The sequence below is a fragment of the Peromyscus maniculatus genome, chromosome 2, assembly GCF_049852395.1.
Source record: "Peromyscus maniculatus bairdii isolate BWxNUB_F1_BW_parent chromosome 2, HU_Pman_BW_mat_3.1, whole genome shotgun sequence".
NCBI lineage: Eukaryota > Metazoa > Chordata > Mammalia > Rodentia > Cricetidae > Peromyscus > Peromyscus maniculatus.
In genome coordinates, this window is record NC_134853.1 from 147,759,379 (window position 1) to 147,780,071 (window position 20,693).

The 20,693-nt window shown below is 49.2% G+C and overlaps 1 protein-coding gene across 1 annotated transcript; it reads left to right on the forward strand.

Moving 5' to 3' along the window:
• Positions 1-1,695: 1,695 nt before the first annotated feature.
• On the forward strand, positions 1,696-20,604 carry Sync (syncoilin, intermediate filament protein). The gene is made up of 5 exons (XM_006995714.4): positions 1,696-2,201; positions 6,669-7,830; positions 15,649-15,773; positions 15,938-16,014; positions 19,155-20,604. The coding sequence occupies exons 1-5, from the start codon at positions 2,152-2,154 to the stop codon at positions 19,163-19,165; spliced, it is 1,425 nt and encodes a 474-aa protein (XP_006995776.3). The 5' UTR covers positions 1,696-2,151; the 3' UTR covers positions 19,166-20,604.
• Positions 20,605-20,693: the final 89 nt, after the last annotated feature.

The following is a 20,693-nucleotide window of genomic DNA, read 5'->3' on the forward strand; positions in this document are numbered from 1 at the left end:
GTGGGATCCCCCTGAAGCTGTGGTTACAGGCAGCTAGCTTCGCGCTGTCTGGCTGAGTGCTGGGAACTCAACTCCTGCAAGCCCCGAATAAACCCGAATGTTCCCTACAGTGCTCGGTGCAGCAGAAGGATACGCGGGGTGATGGATAAAGTGGGTGTGTGGATACTGGGGGGGGAGAGGGCTGCTTCTCCGAGGAGATGACTGAGGGCTGAGCCCTGAAGGAGCGGGGGAAGCTGGAAAAGGCGTTGTAGACAGAGACAGCAGCAAGGACAAAGGTCCAAGCGTGAAGGAGTTTCTGGGACTTGGTAGGGATTCAGGAGCTGCCAGGAGTTAAGGATGCAGCCTTGGGGACATGCCAGCTCCTGGGCAAGGGGGCTGGCGGGTCAATGGCAGTGTGTCGTCCGTGTCCTTCCCCCCCCTCCCCCCATACCGTCCTTGCTGACGGTTGCCTAGCACCTTCAGTAAACAGCAGGCTGGCAGGCAGGCCGTGCCCATGCTCCCTTCCTTCTCTCTGACTGGCAACAGCTGTCCAGCAAGCAGCTGGAGGCCCTGCCAACACCCTCCCCTGGAATATTTCAGGGGTAAGTCAGAAAATGACCAGCAGCCTCCAAAACGCGTTTTCTCCCATATGCCTTACATGGGTATATTGAGCCGCTCTGGGTGTTACGCGCGAGTGTCCTCCTCTTGGCACCCTCCAAAACACATAAAATACCCAACCACAGGGGGCACCCTCAGTGCACAGCTGCAGCCACACACCCACCCCTACCCCTCAGCTGCCGCACTGGCACATGTCAGCCCAGTCAGGCTCACACTCACACTCACACACGGTTTCACAGCTGCTTCACAGTCGCTGCGGCCAGTGCCCATTTTCCCTAAGAACACTCACGACTGCTGGCCCAATCGTACACACTCACCCTTGCTGTCAAGTCGTACAGCTGCACGTCCGCAAGCCCACACAGGACAGGAATGGAGGAGCCCCATGGGATACACAACCCTAGATCTGTCTCCTGCTCCACACACAGAACCTTTACCAGATGTTCCCAGCTGTGGGCACACGGAACCCAAGCCACAAGCCACCCAGTCAACACACTGGCATCGTTTCTCCATCCCCATCCCCATCCGCTGCTGCTGCTGCTGCTGCTCAAGGATCTGATTAAACCGGTGTCCAGCCTCCTCCTGGCCCGGGCCTGCCGGGTGCACAGCATTCTTCTGAAATTGAATCAAAGCCCTCCTCCCTGACACGGGGACCAAGTGGAAAAAAGTAATCAGAGGAAGAATGCCTGGGCCCCAGGTCTGGGAAGGGGCCCAGCAGCTCTTACTGGGAGGAAGGGGAGAGTGCCTTCAGCGTGGAAGTCTGCCCGGGACACGGGTGGGCCGAGGACTTAGGCGTGGGTATATGCCTTGAAACAGGACAGAAGCGGCTGGCTGAGTCGGAGCCACAAGTGCGGCTGCTCTCAGAAGACCCCAGGAAACCTCCCAGGGTGGGTGGGGGAAGAGACCTGAGTTAAACACAGACTCAACGTTCCGGCCTGAGGCCTTTTCGCAGTTCTTCCTCAGCCCTTCTCTGGCCCCCAGCTGTCCCCAGACGCATGGGGTGTGGCGGGTAACCCCCCTTCTCCAGCAGGCGCCCTGCCCCACCCCTTCACGACAGCTGCGGGACACCGGGAGGGTGGCCGCTCTCCAAGCCCTCGCGCGGGAGGGGATCGCAGGGCGCCGACACGAGGGGTGCCGGGTCCCTCTGGGTACCCCACCACTAAACCTTCCCCCCGCCCCCCGCGCCTCGATCGGGCCCGGGAACTGCTCCCCTGAGACTGCACAGCCCCCCGCCCCCCTCTCCTCGCCAAGCAACCCAGGCCAGAAGGAAAGATGGAGAGAGAAGAAGGTCCGGGAAGGGAAGCGCCGCTGGGCCTCCCCTCATCCCACCCCACCCCAACCCCCCCATCCCCTCCCACCCTCTCCCCGCCCCCAGGCCCGCAGGGCCGGCGCCCTCCTCCCGCGGGAGATGGTCCGGGCCAAGTGGGCGCGTCCGGCCCGGGTCGCCGGGATCTGGTGTCGGCTGCAGCTGGCAGTGCGGCGGACGCGGGCAGCGGCACAGCCGCCTGCGGAGCCGGCTATTAATAACGCTCCGGGCCAGCCCGGGGTCGGGCAGTCATGGCCAGTCCGGAACCCCTGAGCGGCGGGGACGGCGCCCCGGCTGCCAGGTAGGCTCCTCCAGGGTCCGTGTCGCCACCCAGTAGCAGAGGGGGTGCTAGGTGGGCTCCCATCCCCCCCCCCCCCCCGCCCCGTGGCCTCTTACTCCTCGATGTGGGTCGTGGTCCAGCCCGGGTGTGGCACGGGGCGGAGCCACCCGGGGAAGGGAGATGGGAGGCCCTGGCTTGGGGACCTGACACCTCCGGTGGTGGTGGTCTGTGTTCTTTCTGGCTATCAACCTGTCAAATTTTTACTTGGCTCAACAGGCCAAAGAGAGCATGAGTTTTATGTTTATTTTCCTTTATTTCTCACTCACTCGTTCTTGGGGTCCGGGAGAAACCATTTGAGAATTCACTGTATTTGAGCCGCTTGGTGCGGCGTTGGGCACCCGCCAGCTCGAAGTCAGAGTCTGTTCGGTCAGCTTGTTCTTCTCCGTGTGGCTCAGGTGGAGGCCTGGAGAGGGACGATTCTCCTAGTCCTGCACTGGGCCATGGCTGGACTCAGCAGCTGCCCACACTGTGGGCCTTCCCAGTTATCAAATTGTGGGAATACTGCCTGGTACCCTCTGTTGTCACGCGAGAAGATAAAGCTGAGCTAGGTCTTAGGACAAACCTTTTGCCCACACACATACTAATAAGCTGGAAGCTCAGTTGTTGGCGTGAGGTCACATACACATCCCGTCACAGTCAGATGGACAGCGTTAAGGAGTTGTGCAAGTCCTCTGGGGACAGGGACAGAGCGGCAGTGGCCCTGAGGTGGGGGGGGGGCAGCTGAGCATTCTCCCTCTCTGCCGGCCTCCTGTAATCTGCTTCTTTAGAAAAGCAGCTAGCTGAGGGCAACATCTGGTACCCAGGGTGGCGAGGCAGCCCAGCCCAGAAGTCAGGAGGCCTGGGCTCTACACCTCAGACCTGCCACTTGACCTTGGGCAAATTTCCCCTTGGAGTTCAGCTGGTTTCCGCTTGCCTCCCAAGGGCTGCACACTAGGGTACAGACAACTAGCCTCATCCTCGGGATGTCCACTCTCATCCAAAGGACACGTGCCCTGTCATAAGGCAAAGCCACTGTTCCTGAAGATGAGCTACATTCAGAATGTCCTGAGGACGCTGGGCGGTGGTTGGCACACACCTTTAATCCCAGCACTCAGGAGGCAGAGCCAGGCGGATCTCTGTGAGTTCAAGGCCAGCCTGGTCTACAGAGCGAGTTCCAGGAAAGGTGCAAAGCTACACAGAGAAACCTTGTCCAGAGAAAAAAAACAAAACAAAACAAACCCAGAATGTCCTGAGGACACAGTGGGCCTTGTTTAAGGTATGGCACAGAGTACATGGAGCTGGAGAATGGTTAGACATTTGTTAACCAAACCAATTTTCTTTTCTGGGCTAGGAAATGAACCCACTACTTCGCACAAGCTAGGCATATGCCCCCCCCCCAGACTTATCCCCCACCTAATACGCCCCACCCCTGACCCTAGAAAGACTTTCTGAGCCAAGTGGTGGTGGTACATGCCTTTAATTCCAGCACTCTGGAGGCAGAGGCAGGTGGATCTCTCTGAGTTTGAGATCAGCCTGGTCTACAGAGCAACTTCCAGGACAGCTAGAGATATACAAGGAAACCCTGCCCCGAAAGAAACCAAAGCCAAAAACAAACAACAAAAAAAGACGTTCTGACTGTGATGCTCCAAACCCTCTTAGGCCTGTGCTGCTTAGCCTTAGGCGGAGGGCCAGGCACTGGGGCTTCTCAGGAACCTCAGGTGCGCTTCCCACTCGCACTGGCTTGCTAGTCTCTGCACTGGGCAGAACAGATGAACAGCCTACATGCAAGTGTTTAGAATAGTGCCTTGAACATGGTTGAGTCATTCCAAGGTGGAACATGATGCAAAGGCCATCAGCTGGGGAATCGGGGACTCTGGCAGAGCAGGATAGGTGGGCCTGCCTGCAGGAGCAGGTGTTCCTTCCTGGTGCCAGGAATTTTACCTTCTCCGGTAGCTCTGGCTAGTGTTTTTAGGCAGATTGGTATTCAGGAAGTTGCATTTTTTCAGCTAGATCCTTTAGATACTGTGGGCTCGGAGTAGGAGGTGTGAAAAATTCCCACATGTTCTGGGTTGCGGGGGTGATATGAGCTGAGGCTAAAAACGGTGAGTTAGGGCCACCTCTTTAAGACTCTGAAAGCTGGGCATGGTGGCACATGCCTGAAGTCTCAGCACTTGGGAGGCTGAGGCAGGAGGATTGGTAAGAGTTCCAGGCCTGGGACTGAAGAGAGGGCTCAGCTGTTAAGGGCACTTACTTGTTAAGAGAACCTGGGTTGGGTTCCCAGCACCCACATGGTGGCTCACAGCCATCCATAACTCCAGTTCCAGGGGATCTGATGTCCTTTTTTGTTTGTTTGTTGCTGATGTTGTTGTTTTTGAGACAGCGTTTTCTCTGTGTGGCCCTGGCTGTCCTGGAATTCACTCTGTAGACCAGACTGGCCTCCAACTCAGGGATCTACCTGGCTCTGCTCCCCAGGGCTGGGATCAAGATGTTCACCACCACTGCCTGGCTCTGATGCCTTCATTTAACCTTTGAGGGCACCAGGCTATCTGTGGTGCACATACATACATGCAGGCCAAGCATCCATACATATAAAATAAGTAAATAGTTTTTTTAAAAAAAGGAAGCTCTAAGCCAGCTTGGACTACACAGTGAGTATCAGGCCACCCCCAGGGCTTTATAGCAAGACCTGCCACAAAGGCTTTGCAACCATGGAGCAACCATGACATAGCCTGCTAACTATGGCTAGACTGAGCTGCAGAGAAGCAAGGAGGCCCATTAGAAGGCGGGTACAGCCAAGTGGTGGCGCACACCTTTAATCCCAGCACTCGGGAGGCAGAGGCAGGCAGATCTCTGAGTTCGAGGCCAGCCTGTTTTACAGAGTGAGTTCCAGGACAGCCAGGACTATTATACAGAGAAACCCTGTCATGAAAAACAAACAAAAGTAGGCTGGTACTAAAGAGAGTAAACGGATCATGGCTTGGCCTAGGGCCCTGACAGTGGGCTGAAAAGGGTTGGACGGGATTGGAAACTTCCTATGGTAAAGGTCGTTTTCAGGGAGGTAGTTGCATGGAGCAGGGACTAGCAGTGCAGATTTCTAGGAGAACTATAATTTGAGTGCAGCTAAGATGTGGGCAAGCCTGACAGCCTGAGTTCCACCCCAGAACCCCACACGGAAGGAGAGAAATGCCTTTCACAAACTGTTCTCTGACCTCTACATTTACACTGTGACACACACACACACACACACACACACACACACACACACACACACACCACATTAAATCAGTGAAATGTAAAAAGAATGTAAATTGGAAGCAGACCTCAGCGATCACCTCCTCCATTCACTTTTTGTTGTTGTTGTTGTTGTTTGTTTTTGACACAGGGTTTCTCTGTGTAGCCCTGGCTGTCCTGGAACTCGCTTTGTAGACCAGGGTGGCCTCAAACTCACAGAGATCCGCCTGCCTCTGCCTCCCAAGTGCTGGGATAAAGGTGTGCACCCCCATTGCCTTTAATCCCCTAGTGTCAGTGGGTTTTTTTTTTTTTTTTGCTTTTATTTATTTTGTTTTTATTTAAGTTTTAGAATTTATTTTTGGTATGTATGTGGGGAGGACTCCATGGGGCCAGAAGAGGGTGTCATACTCCTCTGAACTGAAGTTGCAGGTTGTGAGCCATCGTGAGGGCGCTGGAAACCAAACCACGGTCCTCTGCAAGAGCAGCCAGTGCTCTTTACCATAAGCCATCTATCCAGCACCTCTCCCCGCCCTTTCAATATTTACTTATTTATTTGGTGCATGTATGCACTCCTGGGACAACTTGTAGAAATTGGTTCTCTCCATTTGGACGCCAAGGATTGAGCTCAGTTTATCGGACTTGGTGGCAAGTGCCTTTATCTGCTGAGCCATTCCCTGAACCCCCTTTGTGAGTGTGTGTGGGGGGGGCAGATTCTCATGAAACCAGGTTGGCCTCAAACTCTAAGAGGCTGAGAGTGGCCTTGAACTCCTGACCGCCTCTCATCTCCCAGGTGCTGGTATTGCAGGCATGCACTATCATCACGCTTGTTTTCCAAGACAGCCTTTCTTCTTTTTTTTTCCCGGAGCTGAGGACCGAAACCAGGGCCTTGCGCTTGCTAGGCAAGCGCTCTACCACTGAGCCAAATCCCCAACCCCCAAGACAGGTTTTCTCTGTAGCCCCAGATGTGCAGACCTGTGGAACACCTGGCGGTGTCTGAGAGCGTTTCCTGTGCCTGAAGTGACATAAACAGAGACTAGCCAGGGGCGTTGTGGTGTCCTCAGGGAATGCGAACAGCAGGCTGTGTGTGGAAGAGGCAGATGGGTGAAGGGAGTAGATGAGAGACTGAGAACCAGCTGCAACTAGCCCTGAGGTGGAGGCCCTGTTGACACATCAACGGGACCTGGGCTGCCCTCTCACTGTCCATCATCTCTCCTGCAGGGAACCAGGTACAGAGGCCAGCTTTCCTCGCCAGGACTCCGAATCCCCCAAGGAGGCCATGACTTTCAGCCCAGAGGCCACTCTATCTTTGGAGGGGACTGTGAACCTAGAAGACATTCTCTATCTGGGGGACTCGGTGGACTTTGAAGAGAGTCTCTGCGTGGGAGAGTCTGAGAAGCCAGAGGAGACACTGTTTATCGAAGAATCGAGGCAGCCAGAGGAGACTCTGGACCTGGAAGAGCCGGTGAGTCCAGAGGAGACCGTGCTTGTGGAGGAACCTGTGAGGCCAGATGAGGAGCAATTTTCAGAGGAGCCTGTGGAGCCAGCTAAGAGCCCAAGCCCAGAGCAGACTGCTTGTGAGGGAGAGACGGTGGCCACGGAGGAAAGGCTTCCAGCCCCGCTGAGTCCCAGCACGGAGGAGGAGCCCCTCAGCGTGGAGGACCTGGAGTTGCTGGAAGCCCGTTTCCAGCAATGTGTGCAAGCTGTATCCCAGCTGGAAGAGGAGAGGGACCAGCTCATCCACGAGCTGGTGCTGCTCCGGGAACCGGCCCTGCAGGAGGTGCAGCAGGTCCACCACGACATCCTGGATGCCTACAAGCTGCACGCGCAGGCCGAACTGGAGCGGGATGGGCTCAGGGAAGAGATCCGGATGGTGAAGCAGAAGCTTTTTAAGGTGACCAAGGAATGTGTGGCCTACCAATACCAGCTGGAGTGCCGGCAGCAGGAGGTGGCTCAGTCTGCCGACTGCAGGGAAGCGCTGACCGCCCGGGCAGCCCAGCTCTCCGGAGAACTGACCCAGCTCCGAGAGGCCTATCAGAAGCAGAAGGAGCAGTTACAGGAACAGCTGGAGGCGCCCCCAACCCAGAGCGATGGGCACTTTCTCCAGGAGAGTCGGCGCCTGTCGACCCAGTTTGAACATCTCCTGGCGGAGAGCCGCCAGGGCCTGGAGGAGGAGTACGAGCCCCAGCTGCTGCGGCTCCTGGAGAGGAAGGAGGCAGGGACCAAAGCTCTTCAGGACACCCAAGCAGAGATCCAGAAGATGAAGGAGGCCCTGAGACCCCTGCAAGCAGAGGCCCGGCAGCTCCACCTTCAGAACAGGAACCTGGAGGACCAGATCACACTCCTGAGGCAAAAACGCGATGAAGAGGTTCAGCAGTACAGGGTAGGCCCCTTGGCTGTGTGAGAGACTGTGTAGTTCAGGCTGGCCTGGAGACCTTGAGAAACTTGAGGCCTGCCTGCCTCAGCCTTCTGAGGGCTGGCATTATAGGTGTGTGCCACCGTAGCCAGCAAAAGGGACATCTTTTAGGTGAAGGGAAGTCTGATGTCTTTTTTTTTTTTTTCCCTCTCCCTTCCAAGATGAAGTTTCTCTGTGTAGCCCTGGCTGGCCTGGAACTCACTGTAGACCAGGCTGGTCTCAAACTTAGAGGTCCACCTGCCTCATCCTCCTGAGTGTTGGGACTAAAGACATGTGCCACCACACCCAGACAGGCCTAATGTCTTTGGGGCTGGGATTACCATTCAGTGTGAAAGAAGAGCCTGTTCTTGGGCCCATTAACTCATTCTTTTCCTCTGTCCTGTATTAATTTCATTTGGTTAAGGCCAGTATTAGGATTTACCTGGATTTTTTATTCTTGGTTTACACAGCTCTTTGTGTGTGTTGGGGATTTGTGCTTGTTAGGCAAGTACTCTACCAATGAACCATATCCCCTCCCCACCCTCTTTTAAAAGATTTTACTATTTTTATTTTATGAGTATGGATGTTTTATCTGCATGTATCTATGTGCACCATGTACATGCAGTGCCCAGGGAAGCCAGAAGAGGGCACTGGCTCCCCTGGAACTGTGGTTACAGATGATTGTGAGCTACCGTGAGGGTGCTGGGAACTGAACTCAGGCCCTCTGCAAGAACAGCAAGCGCTCTTATCCCGTGAGCCATCTCTCTAGCCTCACATCCCAGCCTGACAGTTATTTTCACTCTTGGTTTACATAGCTCTGTGGCGGGAGGGGGGGAGGAGGGGGGGGCGGCGCGGCAGGCAGTGGATATTGGGGATTGACCCAGGCAAGCTCTCTACCGTGGAGCTTTATTCACAATCCTCTTTTTTTAAAAAATACATTTTAAAGATTTATTTATTTTATGAACATGATGCTCTATCTGCATGTACACCTGCATGCCAGAAGAGAGCATCAGATCCCACTATACATGGTTGTGAGTCACCATGTGAGTGCTGGGAATTGAACCCCAGGTCCTCTGGAAGAGCAGCCAATGCTCTTAACCACTGAGCCATCTCTCCAGTCTCCCACAGTCCTCTTTTTACTTGAGACAGGTCTTGAATTTGAGATCTCCCTGCCTCCCATGTAGCTAGGATCACAAGCCTGTACTGCCAGGATAAATGGGCTACCACTCCTGGCTTGGATTCTTAGGTTTTATAGACTTGGAAACTGAGGCTCAGTGAAGTAGCCTGAACCTGCGCCTGCCCAGCCCTAAGTATTTCAGTGCCCCTTCCTTTTCTTTCTTGGAAGCCTTTTCTAATTCGGACTGAACAGTGAATCATGCTTGCTAGCACACGGAGAGCTGGAGAGGCCGAGTGCAGTGAGTTCATTCCGTCCTCTGCCGGCCACGTTCACCCTCAAGTACCACCTGTCCATCCTCCCCCTTCAAGCTGTCCAGGCTTTGGGATGGAATCTCTGCATTTCCCTTTTTTGTACATGTCACCGTATCCTCTGTATCTGAGTTATTTCTGATTACGTGTGAGCCAGTTCTAACCCCTTTTTAGAAGAGTAGGATATAAATACTGAGTGAATAAACAATTACGTCTGCCGCAGCCCAGACTGGGCACGCAGGTTGGGGCTATCTTTACTTATCTCCTGTTATTCCCGGCCATGCACTTAGGGAACACATCAGCCAAATGCTGAGTTACGTGTTGCTAGGCACACCGAGAACACTTTCATGTGGGGCCTTTCACAGCGCGGCTTTGTTTTCTTTTCAGACAGGGTCTCAAGTAGCCCAGACTAGCCTCCAAGGAAATGTGACCTGGAGCTCCTGATACTCCTGTCTCCCTCTGGTGTGTAGGCCTTTAGCTTGTCATCCTCCTGCCTCAGCCCCCAAATCCTGGGAGTATAGCTATGCACTATCATGTCTAACTTTCTATTTTTTTTGAAACATGTATTTTCTTGGATAAACTTAAAATTGTATGTCCTTCCCTTAAGAGAAATCTTGAAAATGGCTGCATTCAGTTTGCAGAGTGTCTTACTGTAGTATTTATTAATCTTCAAAAGATTTTAACTTTATTTATTTATTTGAGACAGGGTTTATGTATAGCCCTGGCTGTCCTGGAACTCCCTCTATAGACCAGGCTGGCCTCAAACTCACAGAGATCCTCCTGCCTCTGCCTCCCCAGTGCTGGGATTAAAGGTGTGTGCCACTATGCCTGGCTAAGATTTTATTTTTAATTACGTGTATTGTTTGGGTAAGTGCACATGAGTGTGGTGCCCTCAGAGGCTGGAGCATGGGATCCCCGGGAGCTGGACTTAGAGGAGGTTGAGAGCTGCTGAGGTGGGCGCTGGAAATAGAATTCAGGTCTTCTGCAAGGGCCACCTCTGGCCCTGTGTGTGCTGGTTTGGGGACAGTGTCTCACTGTAGAGTGCATGCTGGCCCCAAACTCTAGTCTGTCTTGGCCTCAGGTGCTAAGGTTCCAAGGCTGTGCCACCTTGCCTAGCTCCAAATTCTTTTTTCTGAAAGGGTTCCTAAACACTGTTTGCCAAATACCCTTTTACTTCATTTTGGCTACTTTTCAAGGGTGCTCTGGAATTTCTCAGGCTGGGCTTGAACTCTTAAGAGTCAGTTTGCTGATATTACCACCTCCATCATCCATCCATTCATTGTTTCTAAGTGTCTAGAATGAACAGGCTAAGGCGCTGGCAAGAAATTCAGGAAATAATCGGGGATGAGCTGTTGTTTGCTGTCTGGGAGGGATGCCAGACAAAGTGAACATTTTCATAAAATCCAAACATCCTTGATGTTAAAGAGGCTTCCTAAGTTGGGGAGGTAGCTCAGTGGTAGAGAGTGCTTGCTTAGCATGCACAAAGCCCTGGGTTTGACTTCTGGCACTGCACACACAAAGAGAGAAATGAGGCCTGACATGGTGGCCTGCACCTTTAATACCAGCATTCAACTGCTGAGTCACCTTCCTCACCCAAGTTTTCACTAAAGTCCAGACCCCTCCTTCTCTACTCCAAATACTCGATTTCAAAAATTATTTGACAGCCGGGGAGTGGTGGTGCACACCTTTAATCCCGGCACTTGGGAGGCGGAGGCAGGTGGATCTCTGTGAGTTCGGGGCCAGCCTGGGCTACAGAGCGAGTTGCACGACAGCCAGGGCTATAAAGAGAAAGCCTGTCTCAAAAAACAAACTTTGTTGGTTTTCTATGTGTATATAACATATCCTGATCACATGCACCCACCCCCTTTTCTTCCCTCACCTCTGACAACCCCTCTGTTCTTCACGGTTTTGTTTTTGTAAAAGTATTTGGCACAGCAGTGTGGGGTGCAGGCCCTTCAGTTTGGCTTCTGGGGTTTTGCAGAGAAGTCAGCAGCGTCTGTGTCTAAGGACAGTACCAGAGTAATGGGGGGGGGCGCGCTCAGAGCCACCTGCAGATCCTGGCTCTGCTCCCTCACAGGGAAGACAGCATCACACCCGATTTGAACCAAAAGCCCAAGCAGCAGAAAAAATGGGATTTCTGGGGGCTGGAGAGATGGCCGGTGGCTGAGAGAGCTTGCTGATCTTGCAGGGGTCATTCCTGGTATCTGCATAAGGCAGTTTACACCTTCCAGCTCCAACTCCAGCTCCAAGGGGTCCATGCCCTTTTCTGACTAACCTAGGCACTGCATGCACATGATGCACATATATATATATACACTGAGGTACAGATGAGTATGTATTATTTTTTAAAAATAGGATTGATGGTCACTTCACAAGTTGCATTGAATGAGCTAATTAATGTAAAGCTCTTACTATGGTGTCAGGCTCATAGCTACACAGCATCCCCCCCGCCCCGCCCAGGGTTTCTCTGTGTAGCTTTGGTGCCTGTCCTGGATCTCACTCTGTAGACAAGGCTGGCCTCGAACTCAGAGATTCACCTGCCTCTGTGATTAAAGGTGTGCACCACCACCACCACCACCACCACCACCACCCAGCCACAGTATTTTTTGAGGCAGGGTCTCTCTACATAGTCTCACTATCCTGGAACTATAGACCAGGCTGACCTTGAAACCAGAGATCTCCTTGTTTCTGTATACATGTATCTTTTTGTTTTGTTTTGTTTTTCAGAGACAAAGTTTCTCTGTGTAATGGCCTTGGCTGTCAAGGAACTCACTCTGTAAACCAGGCTGGCCTCGAACTCACAGAGATCTATCTGCCTGCCTCTACCTCTTGAGTGCTGGGATTAACAACGTGTGTCACCACTACTGGCCAGCTGACTTTAGAGTTTATTAAAGAATATTGATGAGCTGGAGAGATGGCTCAGCAGTTAAGAGCACTGACTGCTATTCCAGAGGACCTGAGTTCAATTCCCAGCACCCACATGGCAGCTCATCATAGTCTGTAACTCCAAGATCTGACACCCTCATACAGACATAGATGCAGGCAAAACACCAATGTACATTTAAAAAAAAACAAAAAACATACCATGTTAAGCAAGCCCAGTGTGGTGGCTCACATCTTTAATTCCAGCACTTGGAGGCCAGAAGCAGGTGATCTCTGAATTCAGTCAGCCTGGTCTACAGAGTGAGACTGTCTGGAAAACAACCACAAACCCGTAGATATTAAGCATGAGGGTTAAGAGAAAGTACTTGGGGGAAAAAGACATTAGAGAGTGAGTTATTATTGGCTTGTTTTGTTCCTCCTGCCTTAGCATCCCATGTGCTGGAGTTACAGGGGAGCCACCATGCCCAGCCTTAACATTTTCCCTTTAGCCCAAGTCTTCTTGTGAAGTCAAGAACTAGAGTAACAAGGAATGCAACTAGACAATGGCCAAAGGAACCACTGTGGAGGGAGACACACCCATGGAGTGACAGTGGACAGACAGACATGTCTCACCTACATGTTTAGGCAGGCTTTATGCTATTTCCTAAAGTATTTGATTTTTTGAACTTGGATTCTCTACAAAAGTACTGTGATAATATTTAAATTTTATTTGTTTTTTCGAGACAGGGTTTCTCTGTGTAACAGCTCTGCCTGTCCTGGATCTCACTCTGTAGACCAGGCTGGCCTGGAACTCCGAGATCTACCTGCATCCCAGTGCTGGGATTAAAGGCATGCACTGCCCAGAATCAAGTACTCTTTAACATTAAGCCACCTCACCAGTTGATGGTGGCGCACACCTTTAATCCCAATGCTCTCAGGAGGCAGAAGCAGGCATGTATCTGAGTTTGAGGTTAGTCTGGTCTGGTCTACAGAGCAAGTTCCAGGACAGCCAAGACTACACAGAGAAACCTTGTCTTGAAAAACCTAAACCAAACAATGCCATGTCTCCGGTCACATGCCACCCTTACGCCCTCTTTTAATAACAGGGTCTACTGGCTAGGAAGCCAATCTGGATCAGGTGGCTTCCACTCACCTGGCCCTGCTTCCCCATAAAGGTGTCCTGCTCCACCCAGCTATGATGGTCTTCACTGTCCTGGTGGTAGAGTCCTGATTAGCGAGACTGTAGAGCCTCCAGGTACCTACCTCCCTCCCTCCCTGCCTGCCTGCCTGCCCCTTCCCAGCACTGGGACTGTACACACATCACCAGTCTTTCCCCATGACTCTGAGGGTTAATGGAGGTTCTCATAGTGTGTGGCCAGCACTTTACTAAGCAATTTCCCCATTTATTCATTCACTCATTCTGTTTTTCAGGTTGTTTTTTTTTTTTTTCTGTTGTTTTTTGAGACAGGTTCTCTACTCTGTATGTGGAACAAGCTGGTATTGAACTCACAGAGCTCTACTGGGATTAACGGTGTGTTACCACACCCAGCTTTTTTTTTTTTTTTTTTTTTTTTGAGATGGTCTCCTGGACTCCAAGCTGTCCTAAGTCACTGTGGTCAAGAATAACCTTGAGTCTGGCTAGAGTGCTGGCATCACAGTCAAGCATCACCATGCTGTCTTTATGTATCAATGCAGCATCACCCCACCCCTGTGCTTTGCCTTACTAAAACTGGGGCAGTGAGACACCTCCCTTCAGATGCCACATGTGTGGTCCCCCAGGCAGGGCTGGACACTAAAGAAAGATCTTCTGATCATGTTGGTTAAAGGTGAGCTTTAGCAAGTGTCCAATATCCCAGGCGATGTGCCTCAGTGCAGTATCAAAGCTGACTCAGACCAGAACTCCTTCTATTAATAGCAGTGCCCAAAACAGATTCTTAGTATTTCTCAACTGCCCTTACCGTCTACCTCCGCACGGCAATACCCTGTCCTCAGTGCCCCACCCTTTGAGACAAGGCATAGAGCCATGCTGGCCTGGAACTCCTGATTCTGCCTCCACCTCCAAAATGCATATGCCACAATTTAGGCTGTGCTAGGGGCCAAACAAAAGGCACTCTACCAAGTGAGCTCACTCTGATCCTTCAAGGATCCAAGCCAGACTTGCCAAACCTTCATTACCTCAAGGCTCAAGGTAGTAGAGTACTCAACTGGTATCCTCAGTACAACACGTTATCCTACTCATTTAAGAAAAAAAAAAAAAAAAAAGGCAGTGTCTTGTGTAGTCCAGGCTGGCCCTAGATTCATTATGGAACTTCAGAGAACCTCTAGCATCCACCTTCAGAGTGCACCGCCTCGCCTAGTCCTTACACTTTTCCTTTCAGTGCTGAGGGTCATAGGTGTGGGCGTGAGGCAAGTGCTCTCCCACTGAACTCGAGCCCCTTCATTCAGGTTGGCCTCTGGTTTTAGCTGTGAAATGATTTTTAAACCTTAAAGAATCTCAATAATCGATGAAAGTACAGATAAATCCTTAACACCTTCCAACCCATATAAAGTTAAAAAAATACCTTCATGTTTCTAGAAGAAAGTTATAAATTATGAAGAATGTCAACAACTGATAGTGTTAATGTCAGACACTAAACCCTTGAATACCTTTTATTTTTTTCAAGATGTATTCATTTTGTCTTGCCTGAATGTATATATGTGCATGTGTGCTCAGTACTCACAGAGGCAAGAAAAGGGTATCTATCACATCACCTACAACTGGAGCCCAGAACTATATAACAATGGCTGTGAACCATTGTGTGGGCGCTGGGAATCCAACCTGGGTCCTGTGAGTAACCAGTGCTCTTAACATCTGAGCCGTCTCTCTGGCTCCCCTTTTCACTGTTGTAAAGATTTATGTAATAAAGCTTCAAGTCCAGACAGGGTCCCTATGTAGTAGCCCTGGCTGGCCTGGAACTTGGAGACCCACCTGCTGCAGCCTCTGGAATGCTGGGACTGAAGGTGTCCGACATCACTGCCCAGCATTTTCAAAGTTCTGTCACTTTGTCTCAATACCACTTCTCAGAACTAGTTTTCTTTTTCTGTTTTCTGAGACAGGGTTTCTCTATGTAGCCTTGGCTGTTCTGAGTGTTGGGATTAAGTGTGAGCCATCACTGTCAGGCCTCAGAACTTATTTCTTAACCTATCCTATAAAGGTAGTGTCAATCTCAGTATCACTATAAATACTCAATGATAAGGCAGGGCATATTTGTGCATCCCTTTAATCCCTGCACTAAAGAGGCAGAGGCAGGTGGATCTCTGAGTTCGAGCCCAAACCTGTCTACAGATCATATTCCAGGACAGCCAAGGCTACACAGAGAAACCGTGTGTGTGTGTGTGTGTGTGTGTGTGTGTGTGTGTGTGTGTGTGTGTGTGTGTGTGTATCAAACCAACCAATGAATTGGTAAAAAATCAAAAAGCGATGTGCAAGTGCTCAAGATAGCAGATGTGAGGTGTTCACTGTCTGGCCATCCTGTGCAGGAGCAGCTGGAGGAGATGGAGGAGAGGCAGAGACAAATACGAAGTGGAGTGCAAGTCCAGCAACAGAAGAACAAAGAGATGGAGCAGCTGAGGACCAGCCTTGCTGAAGAGCTTTCTACATATAAGTCAGTTTTCTCTGCTTCCCAAGTCTCATCTACAATTGACTGAGGATGGTGGGGGGGCTCCAGGAATATTTTATTTAACGAAGGAAAACAAAATCACTTGGGGAAATGACTTTCAAATTGTGTCCACCCATGGACAATTAGAAAACAGCTCTCTCTTTTTAAAGGGCTATGCTCCCCAGGAGTCTGGAACAAGCTGATGCATCGACTCCTCAGGCAGATGCAGTGGAGGCACAACCCGAAGGTGATCTTTGTGGGTAGATGACAATGGCATTTGCTCATGATTACTGCTCTCCTAACAGTACTAACCAATGCCTTATTCTGGAGGGTCTTACTATGACCCTTGCTTGGGATCCTCTTACCTTAATCTGCATAGAGTTACCGGCATGTGCCTCTGTACCTGGTTACTTAATACCCTCCTATTATTATTTTTAATGTAGCCTCACTATGTAGCTGAAGATGGCATTGAATTCATGGCAGAACTCCTAGCCTTAGCCTCCCAAGTACTACCTCTAAATTAATCAAATAACAAGTAATTTAAGGATACTACATGTCTCAAAAATACCTAAGTTCAAGCAGAACTGATTTGGAAAACTGTTTTTTTAGACTGGGTTTCTCTGTGTAGCCTTGGCTGTCCTGGAACTTACTCTGTAGACCAGGCTGGTGTTGGACTCACAGAGACCCACCTGCCTCAGTCTCCTGAGTGCAGAGATTAAAGGCATGCGCCACCACTGCCAAGCCCAAAATTTAAATTTTTTTTCAGACAGTGTTTCTCTGTGTAACAGCCCTACCTGTCCTATCTCTTTCAAGATCAGGCTGGCCTTGAACTCACAGAAATCTGTCTGCCTCTGCCTCTCAAGTGCTGGGATTAAAGGCATGAAAAAGCTTTAATTTTTAATGGAACTTAAAATTACATTTAGCCATTTTGCCAGGCCTCACCCATGATTTTTCTTTGAGACAGGGTCTCACCATGTAGCTTTGGTTGGCTTTGCTATGTATGCCATGTTGGCCTTTAACTCACAGAGATCCACTTTCCTCTGTCTTCCAAGTATACACTACCATGATTGTCAAGATATATCATCTAGTGACCAGAGATGGCTCAGTAGTTAAGAGCGCTTGCTGAGGACACAGGTTTGGCTCCCAGAACTTACGTGGTACCTCACAATGGTCTATTAAAGCTCCAGTTCTAGAGGCGCTGATGCCCTCTTCTGGCCTTTGTAAGCACCAGGCACAGGCGTACACACAGGAAAAACACTCACTCACATAAAATTTAAAAATTCAAAGCAAACGAAATCCAGGCTCTAGATACATCTTTCCCAAACCCTGGCACTCAGTTTCCTTGGTACAGCACAAAAGACAACCTATTATCACACTAAGACTAACAACAGGCCAACAAGAATCACTAATTTAAAAACCACTGAAGACATTCAGAGCCCAAACTCCTTAGTCAACATATAAATAATCAACCACCGTGTCCATTCATTTCTGTGTCAAGAGTGGGTTTGTGTGAGGACAGTGCCCATGGAGCGCAGAAGTTAGAGGCAGTTACAAGCTGCCCCATGTGGGTGCTGGGAACCAAACTCATGTCCTCTGGAAGAGCTCTTAACTGCTAAACCATCTCTCCTGCCCCTATTTTTAATATATCAAAACCACAAAAGCTGTGGATTCAGTAGTTGGGAAGTTTTAGGGCCTAGTATCTTTCAACCAAATCACTCAAGTCTAGCTATTCAGAAAGCTGAGGCAGGAATATCACATGTTCTAGCCTGCCTGGTTAAACAGATCCTGCCTCAAAAAATAAGTTTATCAGAAGGGCTGGGAGAATATAGCTCAGTGGTGGGTTGCTCACTTGGCTCCTATGGGACCTTAATTTAATCCCAAGCATTGAAAACACATCACACAACACACTCTCTCACGGATATAACTCAGTAGTGGAATGCTTGTCCAGCATGCATGACAGCAAGTTCTATAACCAGGAAGGGAAAAACAAAAAGAAGCCTGTCAAGTTGTATAGAATACAGATGTCCACCCATTTCCTTTTCTTTCCTGGTTAAATATGGCTACAAACTGGTAAGTTATTACTTCAACTGATCCTTTCTGTAAGTTTCTAGATTTTTCTTCTATGGGATGAGGACAACGATCTGATAAACATCTTTGTATGGGCAGGAAAGGATAACCATCAACCCAAACAGATGATTAGAGCTGAGAACGCAGCTAACTGGTAGAGTACATATGTACCACGAACAGAGCCTTGGGTTCAAGCTCCAGCACTGCATAAACTGTAATCTAGCACCTGTGAGATGGAGACAAAAACATTCTAAGTTCAAGTCCATCCTTGGCCATAAAGAGTTCCAGGACAGCCTGGGCTAAAGGAGACTGTTTCAGAAAGGAAAGACTTTCTGGAGATGGCTCAATGCTTTAGAGCACTTGTTCTTGCAGAGGACCTAGGTTTGATTCCCAGAGCCCACAGGGAAGCTCACAACCATCCTTAATCCAGTTCTGGGGCATCTGACACTCTTTTCTGGCCTCCTTGGGTACCAAGCACATGCACATGCAGGCAAACACTCATATATATAAAGAACAATTTTATAAAGGACCACAGTTTAGTTTCCAATGCCTGTGACTCCAGCTCCAGGGGATATGGTCTTTTTTTCAGGCCTCCAAAGAGACAGACACACATGCACAAAATCTGAAAAACAAAACGGAGGGGTTGGAGAGATGGATCCATAGTTACCTACACTTGCTGTTCTCGCAGGACCTTTCTGGCCTTCATGGGCTCCTCCCACACAGACACAGACACAAAACAACAACAAACAAAACAGAACCTAAAAACTAAAAAGGTGGTGGCACACACCTTTAATCCCAGCACTCTGTGAGTTCGAGGCCAGCCTGGTCTACAGAGTGAGATCCAGGACATGCACCAAAGCTACAGAGAAACCCTGTCTCAAAAAACTAAGGAATACCAGGCGCTATAATACCTGTGTGAAGTTAAACTGGATGGAGTAAAATCATTCTCACAATATGCTGGTCTTGAACTTGATGTGATCCTGCCTCAGTGCTAAAACCTTAGCTATACACCACCATTTCTGCTTACTTTACTTCCTCACCCGTCACACAGGCTACTATTTATTCTGCTTTCATATTGTAGCCAGGTATGGTGGCACACAACTTTAATCTCAACACTCAGGAGGCCAACCTGTTCTAGGTAGTCAACTTCAGGCCAGGCAAGGCTACATGGTGAAATCAACCAAAACAAACCAGGCTGTAGAAGTCTTTCCTCAGTTTACCCTAAGAAAATCTTGGAAGCTCATTGTTATAAAAATTTCTAATGTATTATTTCAGATTGCAGAAAATGCAAACTTAACTGTATTTCTTTCAATCTTACAGGGATTGTTTAGAAATGTATGGCCGGATCTGTAACCCATAAACAACAAAGCAGTTATATCAAAGCATCACTAGGGATGGACTTTTCCCCAAACAGGAAAGAATGCCAGCATCTGGCAAGCAATTCACCCTGTGAAAATTACAAACATTGCTTATTTTGCCCACAAAGATTTTAGGGTTGGCTGGAAACAGGATACCAGTCAACTTTCATCTGGATTCTTTTCTGTAGGCTGTTAGTACTGATCTTGATGTACTGTGGATGGACAAATGAACCTGTTATCTTTCAGCAGAACACTGGGTTATGGAATATCACCACATTTTGCAGCATTGTGAAGGTTATTTATTGCTTTGTGCTGACCCAAACCAAGAACATTTAAGGAAAAAGTTGGGGTCAAAAGGCATCCAGTCTTTGCTCTATGGACCCACAGCTTCAATACCTTTGAGATATGGGTATTAGATTTCAAATGACTCCTTTCACAAAGCCTTTTTCCCTTTAACACCTGCAATCACATAATTTACTCTTAAATGTGTCAAAATAGCTATTTTGTTGTTTTTCTTTTTCTTTTCTCTCTCTTTTTTTTTGACATAGGGCCTTACTTATAGTAGCCCTGGCTGGCCTAGAGCTTATATTTTAGATAATGCTAGCTCTGAACTCACAGAAATCTACCTGCCTCTACACTGCTGAGATTCAAGACACGGCAGGCTTGTTTTTTGTTTTTTTTTTGAGACAAGGTCCCAAGTAATCTAGGCTGGGGTTTTTAACTTGTTACATAGGTCAGGATGACCTTGAACTTCTGATCTTGCCTCTACTTCCCAACCACTGGGACTACAGGTGTACGTCACCAAGTGTGACCCAAGACACACAACTCCACAACCCCCCAGGGTATCACCATGTAGTGACCTGGCTGTTTTAGAACACATCACATAGACAAGGAGGGCTTCGAACTCACTGAAATCCACCTGTATCTGCATCCCAAGTTCTGGGATTTATCATTACACCCAGCTTGATAGTTTTTACTATACACAAAAACAATGAAAACAGGAATACTTCAGATTTGGACCTGACAACTTCATTATTCAGACTTTCCAGAAATTAAATCGTTTTGGAGGTGAGAGTCATTTAGTCAGTTCATCAGCAAAGTCGGTCATTTTTATCTAGTTATCACACATGGTGATAAGGGCGCTCAGACTCTTAATTCCTACCCTTTAAAAGTAAGTAGGAGTCCCAGTGAAAAACACTGGACAGATACAAGCTCTCTGGAACACGGGTATGATCTCTTTCAAATGTAAACTGCCTTAAGTTGTCTATCACACTGCCTCTGACATCTTGGAAACTTGTGCGGCTCTCTAGGAAGACTTAAAAAAGATGTAATTTTACCAAGACTAGTTTGTGTACTGTTTGGTAATGTCTTCGCTTTCCCAGGCAGGAGTAAAGTTCTTCTTTTTAACGGTTCTGGATCTATTATGTTCTATTTCATCTCAATAGTCAAGAGCATGAAAAACAACTGTCACCCGAACAAACTCTTCTAGAAGCCGGAGACT

Excerpts from the sequence above, each read along its gene's own strand:
- Sync (XM_006995714.4), top strand. The coding sequence starts at position 2,152 with ATGGCCAGTCCGGAACCCCTGAGCGGCGGGGACGGCGCCCCGGCTGCC. Across the intron at positions 7,831-15,648 it reads AAGAGGTTCAGCAGTACAGG|GAGCAGCTGGAGGAGATGGA; the intron begins GTAGGCCCCTTG and ends CATCCTGTGCAG. Across the intron at positions 15,774-15,937 it reads GAAGAGCTTTCTACATATAA|GGCTATGCTCCCCAGGAGTC; the intron begins GTCAGTTTTCTC and ends CTCTTTTTAAAG.